General features: G+C 36.5%; 1 protein-coding gene across 2 annotated transcripts; it reads left to right on the forward strand.

Annotated features, from left to right (window-relative positions):
* Positions 1-314: 314 nt before the first annotated feature.
* On the forward strand, positions 315-12224 carry LOC139142235 (uncharacterized). 2 transcript variants are annotated; one of them, XM_070712116.1, is made up of 6 exons: positions 315-722; positions 2937-3052; positions 4077-4334; positions 6736-6878; positions 7488-8212; positions 8961-12224. In XM_070712116.1, exons 2-4 carry the CDS (start codon positions 2987-2989, stop codon positions 6745-6747), a joined length of 336 nt encoding a protein of 111 aa, XP_070568217.1. In that variant the 5' UTR covers positions 315-722; positions 2937-2986; the 3' UTR covers positions 6748-6878; positions 7488-8212; positions 8961-12224. The 2 variants fall into 2 exon arrangements, with proteins under 2 accessions (XP_070568217.1, XP_070568216.1); XM_070712115.1 differs by lacking the exon at positions 8961-12224 and having other exon boundaries at positions 7488-8683.
* Positions 12225-12589: the final 365 nt, after the last annotated feature.

Below are 12589 nucleotides of genomic sequence, written 5' to 3' on the forward strand. Positions count from 1 at the left end.
ATAGCCATAATACTGTATAAATACGATACTTAGAAAGGCAGACAGGCAGACTTACTCAGGCAGAGTCAGACACGATTCATTCACCTTCACAGATAGAGCAAGGGTCTTTCACAGGCAGACTCGCAGTCAGATGTATCAGTGCCCGAGCTGTGAGGCCTAGCCATAGTTCTGTATTCAATAAAACAAGTTCAAGTTCAGCATCATCATTCGATAGTGTCCGCGTCCTCCTCGTCTATTGTTTCGGTGATTCCGCATCTAATTCAGAAAGGAGTTGGGAAGTGTATGCAAATGAGAACAAGTGTCGCGAAGTGTAGCGAAGCTAAATTAACACTACACTTGAAAGCGTAATGTGTTAGGAGTGTTGGTTTATATTTTATAAAGCATTCTGTAAAATTTGTACATCGAGTTTCTTTGATGTATTGTCAAAATAAAGCCATGAATGGCGTACTTGATTGCTTGTCATGGAAGGATATGCCTGTGTAAAGCGGCCCTATTGTCACAAACGCCCGGTCACCCCCAGGCCTGGGTCACCCCGGTGACCGGAGGCTGTACGAGGAATCCCCAAGTCACTTCAATGCGCGGCCACGCGATCGCGTATGAGTTGTGTTTGTTACATCGTGGGGCGACTCAGCCGTACATCGTACTGCAGCCAAGTCTCACCATTGTAGGGGAGCAGCTGATGATCACGTATTTTCGTCGACTGGTGAAGTTCTCTCTTCCACGTAAGTATATCTACCTCCATGGTATCAGTATGCTGCCGCTTTAGCTCTGCGTAGCACTGCTGGTGTGGCAGTGTGTGTAACTGCACAGTGGCTCGAGGTCACGTTTTGCCGTCCGACCCAAATACCTCGAGCGCGAGCTACTGTACTGCAGCTTGTCTGTAACACAGACGTTCTGTTGAGTGGGTAGTTTGTAAAAGTGTAGTTTATGCTACGTTCGGACGTTCTGTTCTGTAGCCTTTTCTTCAAATGGTGATAAGGCTACGGAGGAGAACGTCGGAACGTAGCGGAAACTCCACTTTTACAAACTATCCACTCAACAGAACGTCTGTGGTCTGTAAGCCTAAACACGTACAGCATCATAGGGAAAATTGTGAGACTCGAGCGAGAAAATGACGCTTTCTCGCAATTAGTGAGAATCTGTTCTTATTCTCACCGCTGAATCTTAAAATAATGTTTTTCTACCGTTATTCTTTCTTGCATATACCCTTATTGTAAATTGTCGAATCCTTGGTATTCTATGCCATCTTCTGCAATCATATATGTATTTCTTACCCGAATTACTAAAAAATTGCCAGTGAATGAATCATCTTTTGTTATAATTCCTACGATAACATTCTCTGGAAACAATGTTATTGAAAAATTACAATTTTTCAGCAAGAGCGGAATCAAATACCCGGTTTGGGTATGGAGCCGAGCAGAGCTGTGATGGGTACAAAAATCAGGGAAGGTGATTGCAATTGTGAAATTTACTGATACTTCATACGACTGGAGATTACCATGATTCATTATGATAATTGTACCGCTGCGATTCCCCAGGGAAGGCAAAAATATCCCCCATGTTTAGAAAGATTCACAGACTGTTTTAAAATTCTGAAAGCATATTTATACTCACTATTCTTCTCTATTCCAACTTTAAATGAGTTGGAAAATTATGCTTGATTAAGATTAAGATTAGTCATGCATATTTATTACCTGATGTTATATAAGTTATTTATAGCTACTGAAACCCTGCAAGGTTCACAAGTCTGTAGGGAATGGCATTCACCCCATTATCTGAGCACCAGCCAACCACCTAGCCTGCCAGTCTGCGAAGTTCATTGCTTCAATGTATTCATTTTTGATATTTACATGCCCACAGACTTGGCGAAAGTCTAAAGAGTGCAAAAATGTTGTCAGTTTTGTATTGGAAAAAAATTGTTCCTTGTTCCTTTGGCAGCCTTGTGTACATACATGAAAAGTGCATTTGCTGAAATTCCAAAATTTAATTTCTTGTACACAAATGGCCTTATCACACTTATTTTAACCCTTAATAAATGAAATAATAGAAAAAATGGAGAAGCCCTGACCATTATCATTAATTTATGGCCAAGGGCAAGAGGAAAGTCCAAAATTAACAAGGCTTGGCGAGCATGCTTATTTTGGCTTTCAGTCTTGCCAAAGCCTATAGATAAATATTAATGGTCAGAGCAGAGTCTGTTATTTCCATGATATTATCAACCTGCTGCGAGGGCACATAAACCCATGTATTCAGGCAACAATATCTTCATGGTTATAAATGCTGTATCACATTTAGTTACATGCGTATATATGCAGGACATTTTCAAACAATTTTACCATTATCGACCAGCATCGAAAGGATTTTAACAAAAGTCAAAATAGAAGTGTGCACATGTATATTTTACATCTATCATTAAGTGTCTACTTGGATGTTAAAAACGTTGAAGGGCTTCACTTGCCCGGGTAACCATTAAAACCGGTCAGTACATTATGTTCACCGACCCGCTAACTCCCCGGATGTTCCTTTTCAAATCAATTCACTGATTTGCACCCACATCAAGGCATGTAATAAGCATTGATGCACAGTCATGCCCACCCTAAAAATTTGGCAAATCTGGAGATTTTTTAAAAAGTGTATAATTTGGCCCACAAGCACTTCATTTTGTTTTTGTGATTGATTATGATCGTTGTACAATTGACTATTTACATTTTTGCTGAAAAGTTTCAATGTTAGCATTATTATTCATATTCACGGACATAAAAGCAAACCATGATTACTGTGTATTTGTGGCATGGTAATACATAATGAATGAGTATATGATTTTACTAATCTTTTGACACATATCCATGATTATAAAGTTGAGTATCCATTGTACAGACAGTGAGAAATAGGACTATCTCAAGATTCTAATTGTATTCATTGACATTTGTCTACAGCTGTTAGTATACCTCATGTAACCTGGTAGTAAAGCCTCAGAGGTATATGTATGTGGAACGTAGAAGGAACAAGAATCAAAAGATTGACAACTGATCTTTTACAAATCCTTCATCAGGTAAGATTTGTTTTAAATTTTTAGTCATTTTTTATTTTTAATTTCCTGCACATCTTGTTCATTATCAGTTAAGATTTTCGCATGCTCGGTTATATTTGGCGGAGTTGTAGTTCTTTCTTCAACATCAACTCCCTTGACGCTCTGTACATAACTTATATAATACATGTAAGTATTTTAGAATATGTGTCTGTACTGTAGTCTCCTTGGCAAAAAAATCAACAGGAAAAAATTGAGCAAATGAAATTCATGAAGTTCCTTTGTTTCAAACATAGCATCCTAACAGCTGAAATAATTATGAAGAATTCTGCAAGCGTTTTAACCTTTAGCCTCTTTATCATCGAAGATTGTTTTTATATACTATATTTTTATATGAATATTTTAATAATATGTATGATTGTCCCCAATCATGTTTCATGTTAATTTTGATGTTCCTCAGTAAACTACAGAACTCGCACTGTTTTTTAGACTCACAGTATAAAACTCAATGTTTTTTGGTACTTGGCTCTTCAAAGATGTATGGCTACTTTGATGTGTGCATTTCCAACCCTGCCATTGACAACACATTATCTTGTCAAAGTTTCAGATGCCTGGTCAGAATGTCATGCCTAAATTTGTACATATTTTTAATAGTTTCACATAGTTTGTTGTGTGTTGTTTATTGTTTTATTGTACTTCATGCATTCATATTTTTATGTATATTTTATGGAGCCTGTTCCAGGTCTTCCCTTGAAATAAATGTATAAATGAATTTATTGCTACTTGCTTGAATGCACGTCTTGACCTACATTATAGTTTTCTTTAAAAAGGTGCACAATCATCAGTGATTACAATGGGTTTGGTGCAAAGTTATACCAGTGATGAAAGGTTTAATTAAAATTACAGAAGTCATAAACAATCAAGTTTTCTTATCTTAATGAATATAAAAAGCCATGTTTTAGGATGAACTGATGTGTAAAGTAATTTCAGCAATGTGCAGGAGATAATATTTACATTACATCCTTGTTAATGTTTTCTTTTCACCCAGTCAGATTCGAGATCCCTTACTGAGGCAGTGCGTCCCATTGTCATTGGATACTGGTCTGACAACCTGGTGAAAAACAACATGGTGAAAATACCATCCTCCATTGCAAAGCAAATACACAGTGTGTGGCTATGCAAACAGCCAACACTGAACAGAGATGGTGGTGTTGTCATCAATGCAGTGCAAAAACCCATGGAATTGAGGGAGTTTTTCATCAATATATTTACTTTCCTAAGGCAGTGGGTCCTTGCTGTGGCACAGGTTTGTACTTACATATATCCTGTTCAGTGTTTCCACGGGCTAAATTTACCACTAAGCCATTCTGGCTAATTGAGACCAACGTTGACTAGCTAGAACTATAGCCATCCAAATTACATATAATTTCATCTGTGATTTTGGCCAACTGACAGCTGTATACTCAGGTCCTATCAGTTGCTACAGTAACAATATGACATTAAACTGGTCCCATAATCATTTCCATTCAAAGTAATACATTACCAGGTCCATGGGACATTTGTGATTTTCAAATTTAAGTAGGACCATCCTGAACCACAGATAGCTAGTGGCAATGAAAATAAACAAATTTTTATGACAAACTGCTTTCTTTATAGGATTCACAACAAATTTTATTTCCCGTGTGCTTCACACTTATGTGACTTGCACTTTTGTAAATGTATCAAGACGTATCATAAGTATTGCATTATTTACAGGGTAACTTCAAGATGTTTCCTTTCTACCCTTTCCCTTCTGCCTCAGTCATCAAGTGCTTTCAGTTCTCCAATCACAGAGTCTAATTTTTAAACCAACTGTTCACTTTGAGAAGGTACTGCAGATAATCACATTTTGTACACTAGGTGTAAACAGTCGCCTCTTTCTATTGGTAGTCCAAACAATGAATGCTTTAATTTCAAAATCAAACTGGGTGTATAGGAATAAATTGCGAGACTGGAGAGAGAAAGTGACGCTTTCCTGCAATTTGTGAGAATCTCTTGTCAATTCTCACAGCTACCAGTGAGAATTCAAAAGTTCTCACCGATGAGTAGTGAGAAATGTACTCTTTGGTGAGATAATAGATTCTCACCAGTTAGAATGGAAATTCTCACTAAGCACTGTGAGAATGGTAATTTTTAAGCTGAGAATGAACCAGACTCACCATTCATTGGTGAGAATCAGACTTGTTCACTGGTGTGAAACAATGTGGTTAATTCTCGCAAGTGAACAATGAGTCTGGTTGATTCTCACCAGTGAATGATTAGTCTGGTTGATTCTCACTGTAAAAATTACCATTCTCACAGTGCTTAGAGAGAATTCCATTCCCATCGGTGAGAATCTATTATCTCATCAAGAAGTGCATTTCTCAGTGCTCAATGGTGAGAATTAAACTATTCTCACCGATAGCAGTGAGAATGGCAATTAAGAGATTCTCACCAATTGTGAGAAAGCGTCACTCTCGTTCCAGTCTCACAATTTTTTTCCTATAATGGCCACTTGATGTCTTACAGAAAAAAAAAACTGATTCGTCTCTTATTCAAACACTAGCCATGGAAATTCAGCAAACTATTCCTGGTACACTTTCATTTTTTGTAACTAGTCCTACCCTGCAACTCTGCGGACAACCTGTGCAATTATCGTTTTTGCTTACTTGTAATCGAACACGACTTAGCATGTCGCAGTGTGCTGCTTGTTGTTCAGCATGGTAAACATTCAACTGGACAATATCCTGGGCAATATCTTCATGCAAATATTATGACCTATGCCTATCCACAATACAGTGTTACTCAGTACTGGTACACATCATGACAGAAGGTGACCGCTGCCTATCCACAAATACATGTACACGGTATGGAAGATGACCCAGGCCTACATGCACACGATATGGAATATGTCCCAGGGCTATCCTCAATCCAAATGCATTCACATGGTATGGAAGATGGCACAGACATATCCAAAATACACATAATATATGCAACGGAAGATGACCTAGGCCAATCCACAATACGCATACATGCACACAGTATGTACATGTAAGCTGACTCAGGCCTATGTAGAATACATAATGGGAGATGACCAATGTCTATCATCAATACAAACAATCTGTACCTGTATTGTATTCAGGATAGGCCTGTATCATCTTCAATAATGTGTATCTGTATTTGTATTCATGATAGGCCTGGGTCATCTTCAACAATTAATGTTTACCTGTATTTTATTGTATTGTATTCAGGATAGGCCTGGGTCATCTTCAACAATTAATGTTTACCTGTATTTTATTGTATTGTATTCAGGAAAGGCCTGGGTCATCTTCAATAAAAACACTGTACCTTTATTTGTAATTGTATTCAGGATAGGCCTGGGTCATCTTCAATAATGTGTACCTGTATTTGTATTCTGGATTGCCCAGGATCATCTCCATAGCGTGTACATGTATTTGTTGATGGTTGACCGGGGTCACCTGCGATGCTGAGTAATTGTATTGTGGATAGACCTGGGTCATCTTATTTAGAATGTTTACATGTGTGTAATGCTTATCATCATTAGGGTTAAGGACATTATGAGTGTTTGAAATTCATTAACATCCCATCATCAAATGTATTTTAATCATTCAGGTTATCATTGTCATTTAAAGAGTTAGTAATCATGAGTCTATCTGTTTACAATTCAGGATCAGCAGTGAATGCTGCAATGTCAAGGATGAGAAATACCATTGCCTTGACAAAGAGCAGTAAAGAACAAAGTGGAGGGCTTTGAATAGGACTTTGCCATGACATTTACAATGAAAGATGAATGGAAATGATCAAACAACAGGTAAGTTTTTTCCTTTTCAGTCCTTACTCCCAAGTATATATACACAAGTGGTTGTTGCAAAGATGTGCTGGAACTGGTATCTTGTAACTTGCACAAAGTGTTTTATATTAGTTGTCTTTATATAGCTAGCATGTTTACGATTACAAGAATACTAATTAGAAACACAGGTTCACTGATACATTTCTGTATTTTAATTGTCTTTATATAGCTAGCATGTTTACGATTACAAGAATACTAATTAGAAACACAGGTTCACTGATACATTTCTGTATTTTAATTGACATTGCCAGCAGCAACTATGTAGGTGCATCAGCTTAACACTAATCCATCCAGATACTATACACAGCATACATGTTACAGCAATTCTCATTCTTAAACTGAGCAGGACATTGGTTGAGCAAGAAGAAAACGGTGTGGTTGAGATGTCTACGTTAGAGAAATATGTATATAGCGGAGAGAAAAATAAATTTATTTGTTTTTTTTACACAAGAATTCTTTGATATTTAACACACAAATAAACTAACTTTTTGTGAAGAGAAATTATATGTTTTATGTTCCATGATTGGTCCATGATTGTCTTCCATGAGTTTATTATTATTACTATGTTAGGGAACAGGTGTGTATATCCATGCAGAAGAGGAAGCAAGATAAATCCAAAACCGACTTTAAGGCAGCATTTTACCACGCAAAGAAAGAAACCAGCTACCAGGGACAGTTTTCTCAAGATGAAGACAGTGGGATTGCCCTCCATTTGGTAGAGGATTTCCTATTAGTCAGTATGGTGGACAGACGTGAACCCTTACACTGCTCAGCACACAGATTGTATGTACATGTATGTTAGGATCAAAAACTCCTAAAGGCCACTACACCTACCACAGACAAACAGTGGGCAACTTAACAGATATAACCCGCAATACTAAGCATCATCATATTGCAGCTTGTACACGAACTGTTTAAGGTAGTCCAGCTCAAAGAGAGGAAAAATTCAACTTTCAGAGCACTGAGAAAACACAATTATTATTTCATGCCTCCCCTCAGTATCATGGTGATCTCAGTAGTATAATAACAAACCTGTAGGTAATTGTCACTTGTGATGATTGTTTATAAACATTCCATTATCACTTTTTCTGCTCCAGAGGTGTACATGTCAATCAGGACCCAGATTTACATATACTGGTCAATAACATTGCAATGTGCACATGTATGATATATATAGGTACTTTGTTTCCCATTAAGCTTTCAGAAGAAGAACAAGAAACTAGAGTTGATATTAAAAAAATTGTGAAAAATTCATCAAAAGATACAGCTACACTGCAGCCCAAATTTCATTGGGAGCTGTCATTATTTACAGCCTGGGGGGGGGGGATGTTGGAGGAATTTTGTCGGAAACTCTAAAATTTCAAGTACCCCCCCCCCCCCCCCCAAACCATGATGAATTTGAGTAACCCCCTTTCTCTTACATGGAAATTTTGACTGACCCCCCCCCCCACACTCACTTTTGAAAACTTAAATTTCAATACATGTATTTCTATAATTTACATAAATACAGCAATAGTAAAGACCATTCAAATCCTAGTGTACCCTGCTAGATAATCATTGGTTATCTCATGACGGTTGAAAAAGGTGAAACCAACAAAATGAAATTCAAAGTCACAACAAAACATAGATGTCAAAGGTCACACTATAACCAGTATACAACTACATACAGTATTGTTTAATATGGATGGGTATCATAACAGGGTCCTCACTGGGATATCTGATAGGGTAGACTTTGAAAGTACTGATTGAAGAACATCGGAAGGCTGATGGGGAAAGTGTCCGATGGGCTTGCTCCTCTCCCTTGCATGGAAAATTTGTAGAAATTGATGTGTGCATTGGTGCAGTTTGGCGTAATCTCAGGGGTGTTTTCAATGTGTAATTTTACTGAGTAAAAATTTGTAGAAATTGATGTGTGAAGTGGTGCAATCTGAGAGGTACATGTTTCAATACATTTTGCACCTTCTTTCTCTCAACATTTTGAGTAACCCCCCCCCCTTATCAATATTTTGAGTGACCCCCTTCACATTCCTCTGACCCCCCCAGGCTGTAAACAATGATGGCTTCCAAGGAGATATATCTTCAAGCTTGTGCGATATGGATTTCAGGCAATGTCAACTTGTGGACAGGGTACAGAGATTTATGTTGCAGATTATTGCAAATTGGACTAACTCGTGAATACAGTACATGAAGTCCCATTCCATTATCAAGAGCAAAAGCTCAAAACTACATCTGAAACTTGCTTTGGAGATCAAAACTATTGCTTGCAATAAGTAAAAATTCATGTTATCAGAAAATCACAAGCACACCTTTAGCAGTCTGACAAGCTTATGAAAAATAGATATTTACAAGTATATATGTTATCAGTACTTGTTTACTTGTATTCAAGGAATATAACTTTAAAAGAACAGACATGGAATCAAATGATTAAATTCTATTTTAGCTCTGCAGTTAGTGTGAATGAGCTTATTTTTAGCTACTATAGTCTATAGAAGCTATTGGGATGGGTATCCGTCCGGCGTCTGTCTTTATGTATGTATGTCTAATTGTGAGGCGTCCGTCCTCTCAAATATCTTGAGAACCGCCATACTTACTGATTTGATATTTGTTGTGTAGATGATTTATATGATTTTGAGAAACCGATTTTTTCAATTTTTTGATCTTGTTGAAAATATCCAAATTAGTGCCAAAAAAGGCGTTTTTGGTAAAAAATCTTCTTCTTCATAACCGCTGGTCAGACAGCTTTATTATTTAATATACAGATCCCAAGGGATAGCCCAACTTAGATTTGTTCAAATTGTGATGATATGTGCAAATCTGTATTTTTAAGGAATTTTTTTGTCATTTTTGGTCAAAACTTTATTTCATCAAAACCGCTCATCTGACAGCTTTGATATTTGGTATACAGGTTCCTACAGATAAACTTAATATGATATATTGAATATATGACGAAATCTGCAATTTTGTTTTTTGGTGCTATTTTTGCCATTTTTGGTCAAAAATGTGTTTCTCAAAAAGTACTTGTCTGATGCCTTTGATATTAGGTATACAGGTTCCTAGGGGTTGTCTTAGTGTGATATATTGAAATTTGATGAAATCTTCAATTTTCGTATTTTTTGGTCAATTTTTGCCATTTTTGTTCAAAATATTTGTGTTTCAAAAGTTACTCATCTGATAGCTTTGATATTTGGCAGACATGTTCTTAGGGATGATCTTAATGTGACATTGTGAATTTTTACAGCTGTCCTGAAATGAGCTAGCAAAGATTTCCACCCTCTTCATCAATAAGTGTCAGAAATAGTCTCTACACTCTACATAACACAGTACTAGTTGAGCTCTATCCGCTGCCATTCACTTGCTTACAAATGAGAACTTTTAATGCTACCAATATGTCACAAACCATTAAAAGACAGTTTCCATGTTGTTTAGAAATGAATGTATTCATGACATCAATTGTCAATTGGAAAAAGCCCTCCACTACATTTCTTCCTCAGTGACTTTGCTGTGCTTCACTCCCTCAGTGACACCCCCCCCCCCCCCCCCCATTTAACCATCATAGATCACAGTGTCCCACCTTTCCAAATCCTTGGAAAAACACTCACTGAAACCGACAGGTACTATACCAACAAATTTGTCACACATAGTTATTCTCTGGACTCCACAGCATGGCTCTGTCAGTCACTAGGTCACTTTACAACCAACTTTACAACATAACAACCAATACTTTGAATAGGTCTAGTGGACCCCAGTTCAGTTGGTTAAAAGCAACATATTTGAGAATAGAAAACTTTGTGAACCTGTTTTATGCAGCTATAGGTATGATGCATCATTTTCCTCAGAATATTTCAGATTATGTACAATGGTCAGTCTTAGGCTTTATGTTCCCATTGGTATGCCTGTAAAAATATGCAGCCAAGTATTAAAGCTGTGTATTGTGAAATTCTCTTGTTACACAGTAAAGACTTTTATCACAATACTGCATGCTGATTTACATGGATAATGATCTCATCCCCAATTGGCAGGATTGACATTGTATCAGCTGTACACTGATGTACATGTATACTTGAAACTTCCTCATGTATGTAAGATTTAATTGATTCCTCCAGTAGTTCAAATTACATTGCATTTGTAACCTTTGTAATTAAGGAAAATATATGTTAGTTTTTTCCAAGGCCTGCATATGTAAGAACACTTGGTTGATTGTGTATCACTCTTTTACAATGTAATACAGATTTTTAATGGTAAATAAAACCTCCTAACAAGCTTTTATACAGCATAACATGTATTTCTGTCTCTGTCATATCGTAGGATGATCTACCGGGTATGTGTTAATTTCTCTAGTGTTTTTTAAAATGTATTGTCATGTATTATTCAAATAGATGTAAGCCATCTTGAATATCACATTCATACACTGTGCCAAATGGCAAGTTGATCAATCTTGAATCCCACCAATTTCAATGTGTCAGAGATATTATGCATATTTTATCATAGAAAGCATTAATGTTTTCAAGAAAAATTTAAGTAAACGTTTACGTGTCATGAAAATGTATATTCTCCAAAAAAAATATCAGTTATCTTTCTATGTACAGTAAAAATACATTTTCTATATGATATTTTTTCAAAGAAATATCACATATTAGAGGTCTTGTTGCATTGTGTACACACATTTAGTCCCCACGGAGGTAAGTTCAGTGAGGGACTTACGGTTGCATGAGTCTGTGCATTTGTGCATGCAGGTATCTCAGACATGCCTGAGCCAATTCTTTTCATACTTGGTACAAGGACATAAAACTATGAAATACATATGCAAAACCATTGTTTTTGGCGTGGCGTGAATAATTAGTACTAAATTGCATGATTAGTGAATTTTGAAAAAGCTAGGTTTCTAGAAAGATGGTGATGAAATTTAGTACTGGTGTTGGTCACACAACTCTGATAACAGACAAAGATTTACATCAGTATTTTGTCAATTTATTGCAAATTTGCATATTTAATGAATATTTATGATAAGTGTAATGTAAGGAATCCTGCATCAAATTTGACTAATGTGGTACAGATGTTGATCTCCCAGGACCACCATAGTGTGCAATGGCATTTAGCAGTGTTAAGTCAATTAATTGCTAATTTGCATATTTGATGAATTTTCATAATTAAGATGTGTATAGAAATTCTGCAAAGTTTACAAAATCTAGTCCTGTAATAGTGTGCAAAGACATTTATCAGTATCATGATAATTAAGGTCTAATTTGCATATTTAATGAAATTTACTTATAAGCGTAATACGTTAAGAAATACTGCATCAAATTTGATAACACGTCACAGCACAGTTCCTAAAAATGATGTACAGATGTAGATCTTTCAGTGTGGAATTTCACTTGTTGAATTTTTCAATGGAAACAGGCAAATTTATTGCAATTTCTCTAAGATTTTCAGAAAGCCATGGTTTTCAGGAAACAGAAACATTTTTACCTCACATTTGGTATATGTACAAATCAGTGAGAGGCTATCTTATAAGATGAATCAGTTCATTTGCATATCTGTGTATGTAAGTATGTATGTATGTCTGTATGTGTGTTTGGGTGCGTGCGTGTGTGTGTGCGTGTGTGTGTGTATGTATGTCAATTAAGATTAGAAACTCCTAAACCGCAGCACCTACCATCTTAGCATTTCAAGTA

This window comes from Ptychodera flava, chromosome 10 (genome assembly GCF_041260155.1).
Source record: "Ptychodera flava strain L36383 chromosome 10, AS_Pfla_20210202, whole genome shotgun sequence".
NCBI classification, from domain to species: Eukaryota; Metazoa; Hemichordata; class Enteropneusta; family Ptychoderidae; genus Ptychodera; species Ptychodera flava.

What these genes read in the sequence shown, in the direction of transcription:
- LOC139142235 (XM_070712116.1), top strand. Translation starts at nt 2,987, where the DNA reads ATGTGGAACGTAGAAGGAACAAGAATCAAAAGATTGACAACTGATCTT. An exon ending in TTTTACAAATCCTTCATCAG is followed by an intron (nt 3,053 to 4,076) that starts GTAAGATTTGTT and finishes CTTTTCACCCAG; the next exon opens with TCAGATTCGAGATCCCTTAC.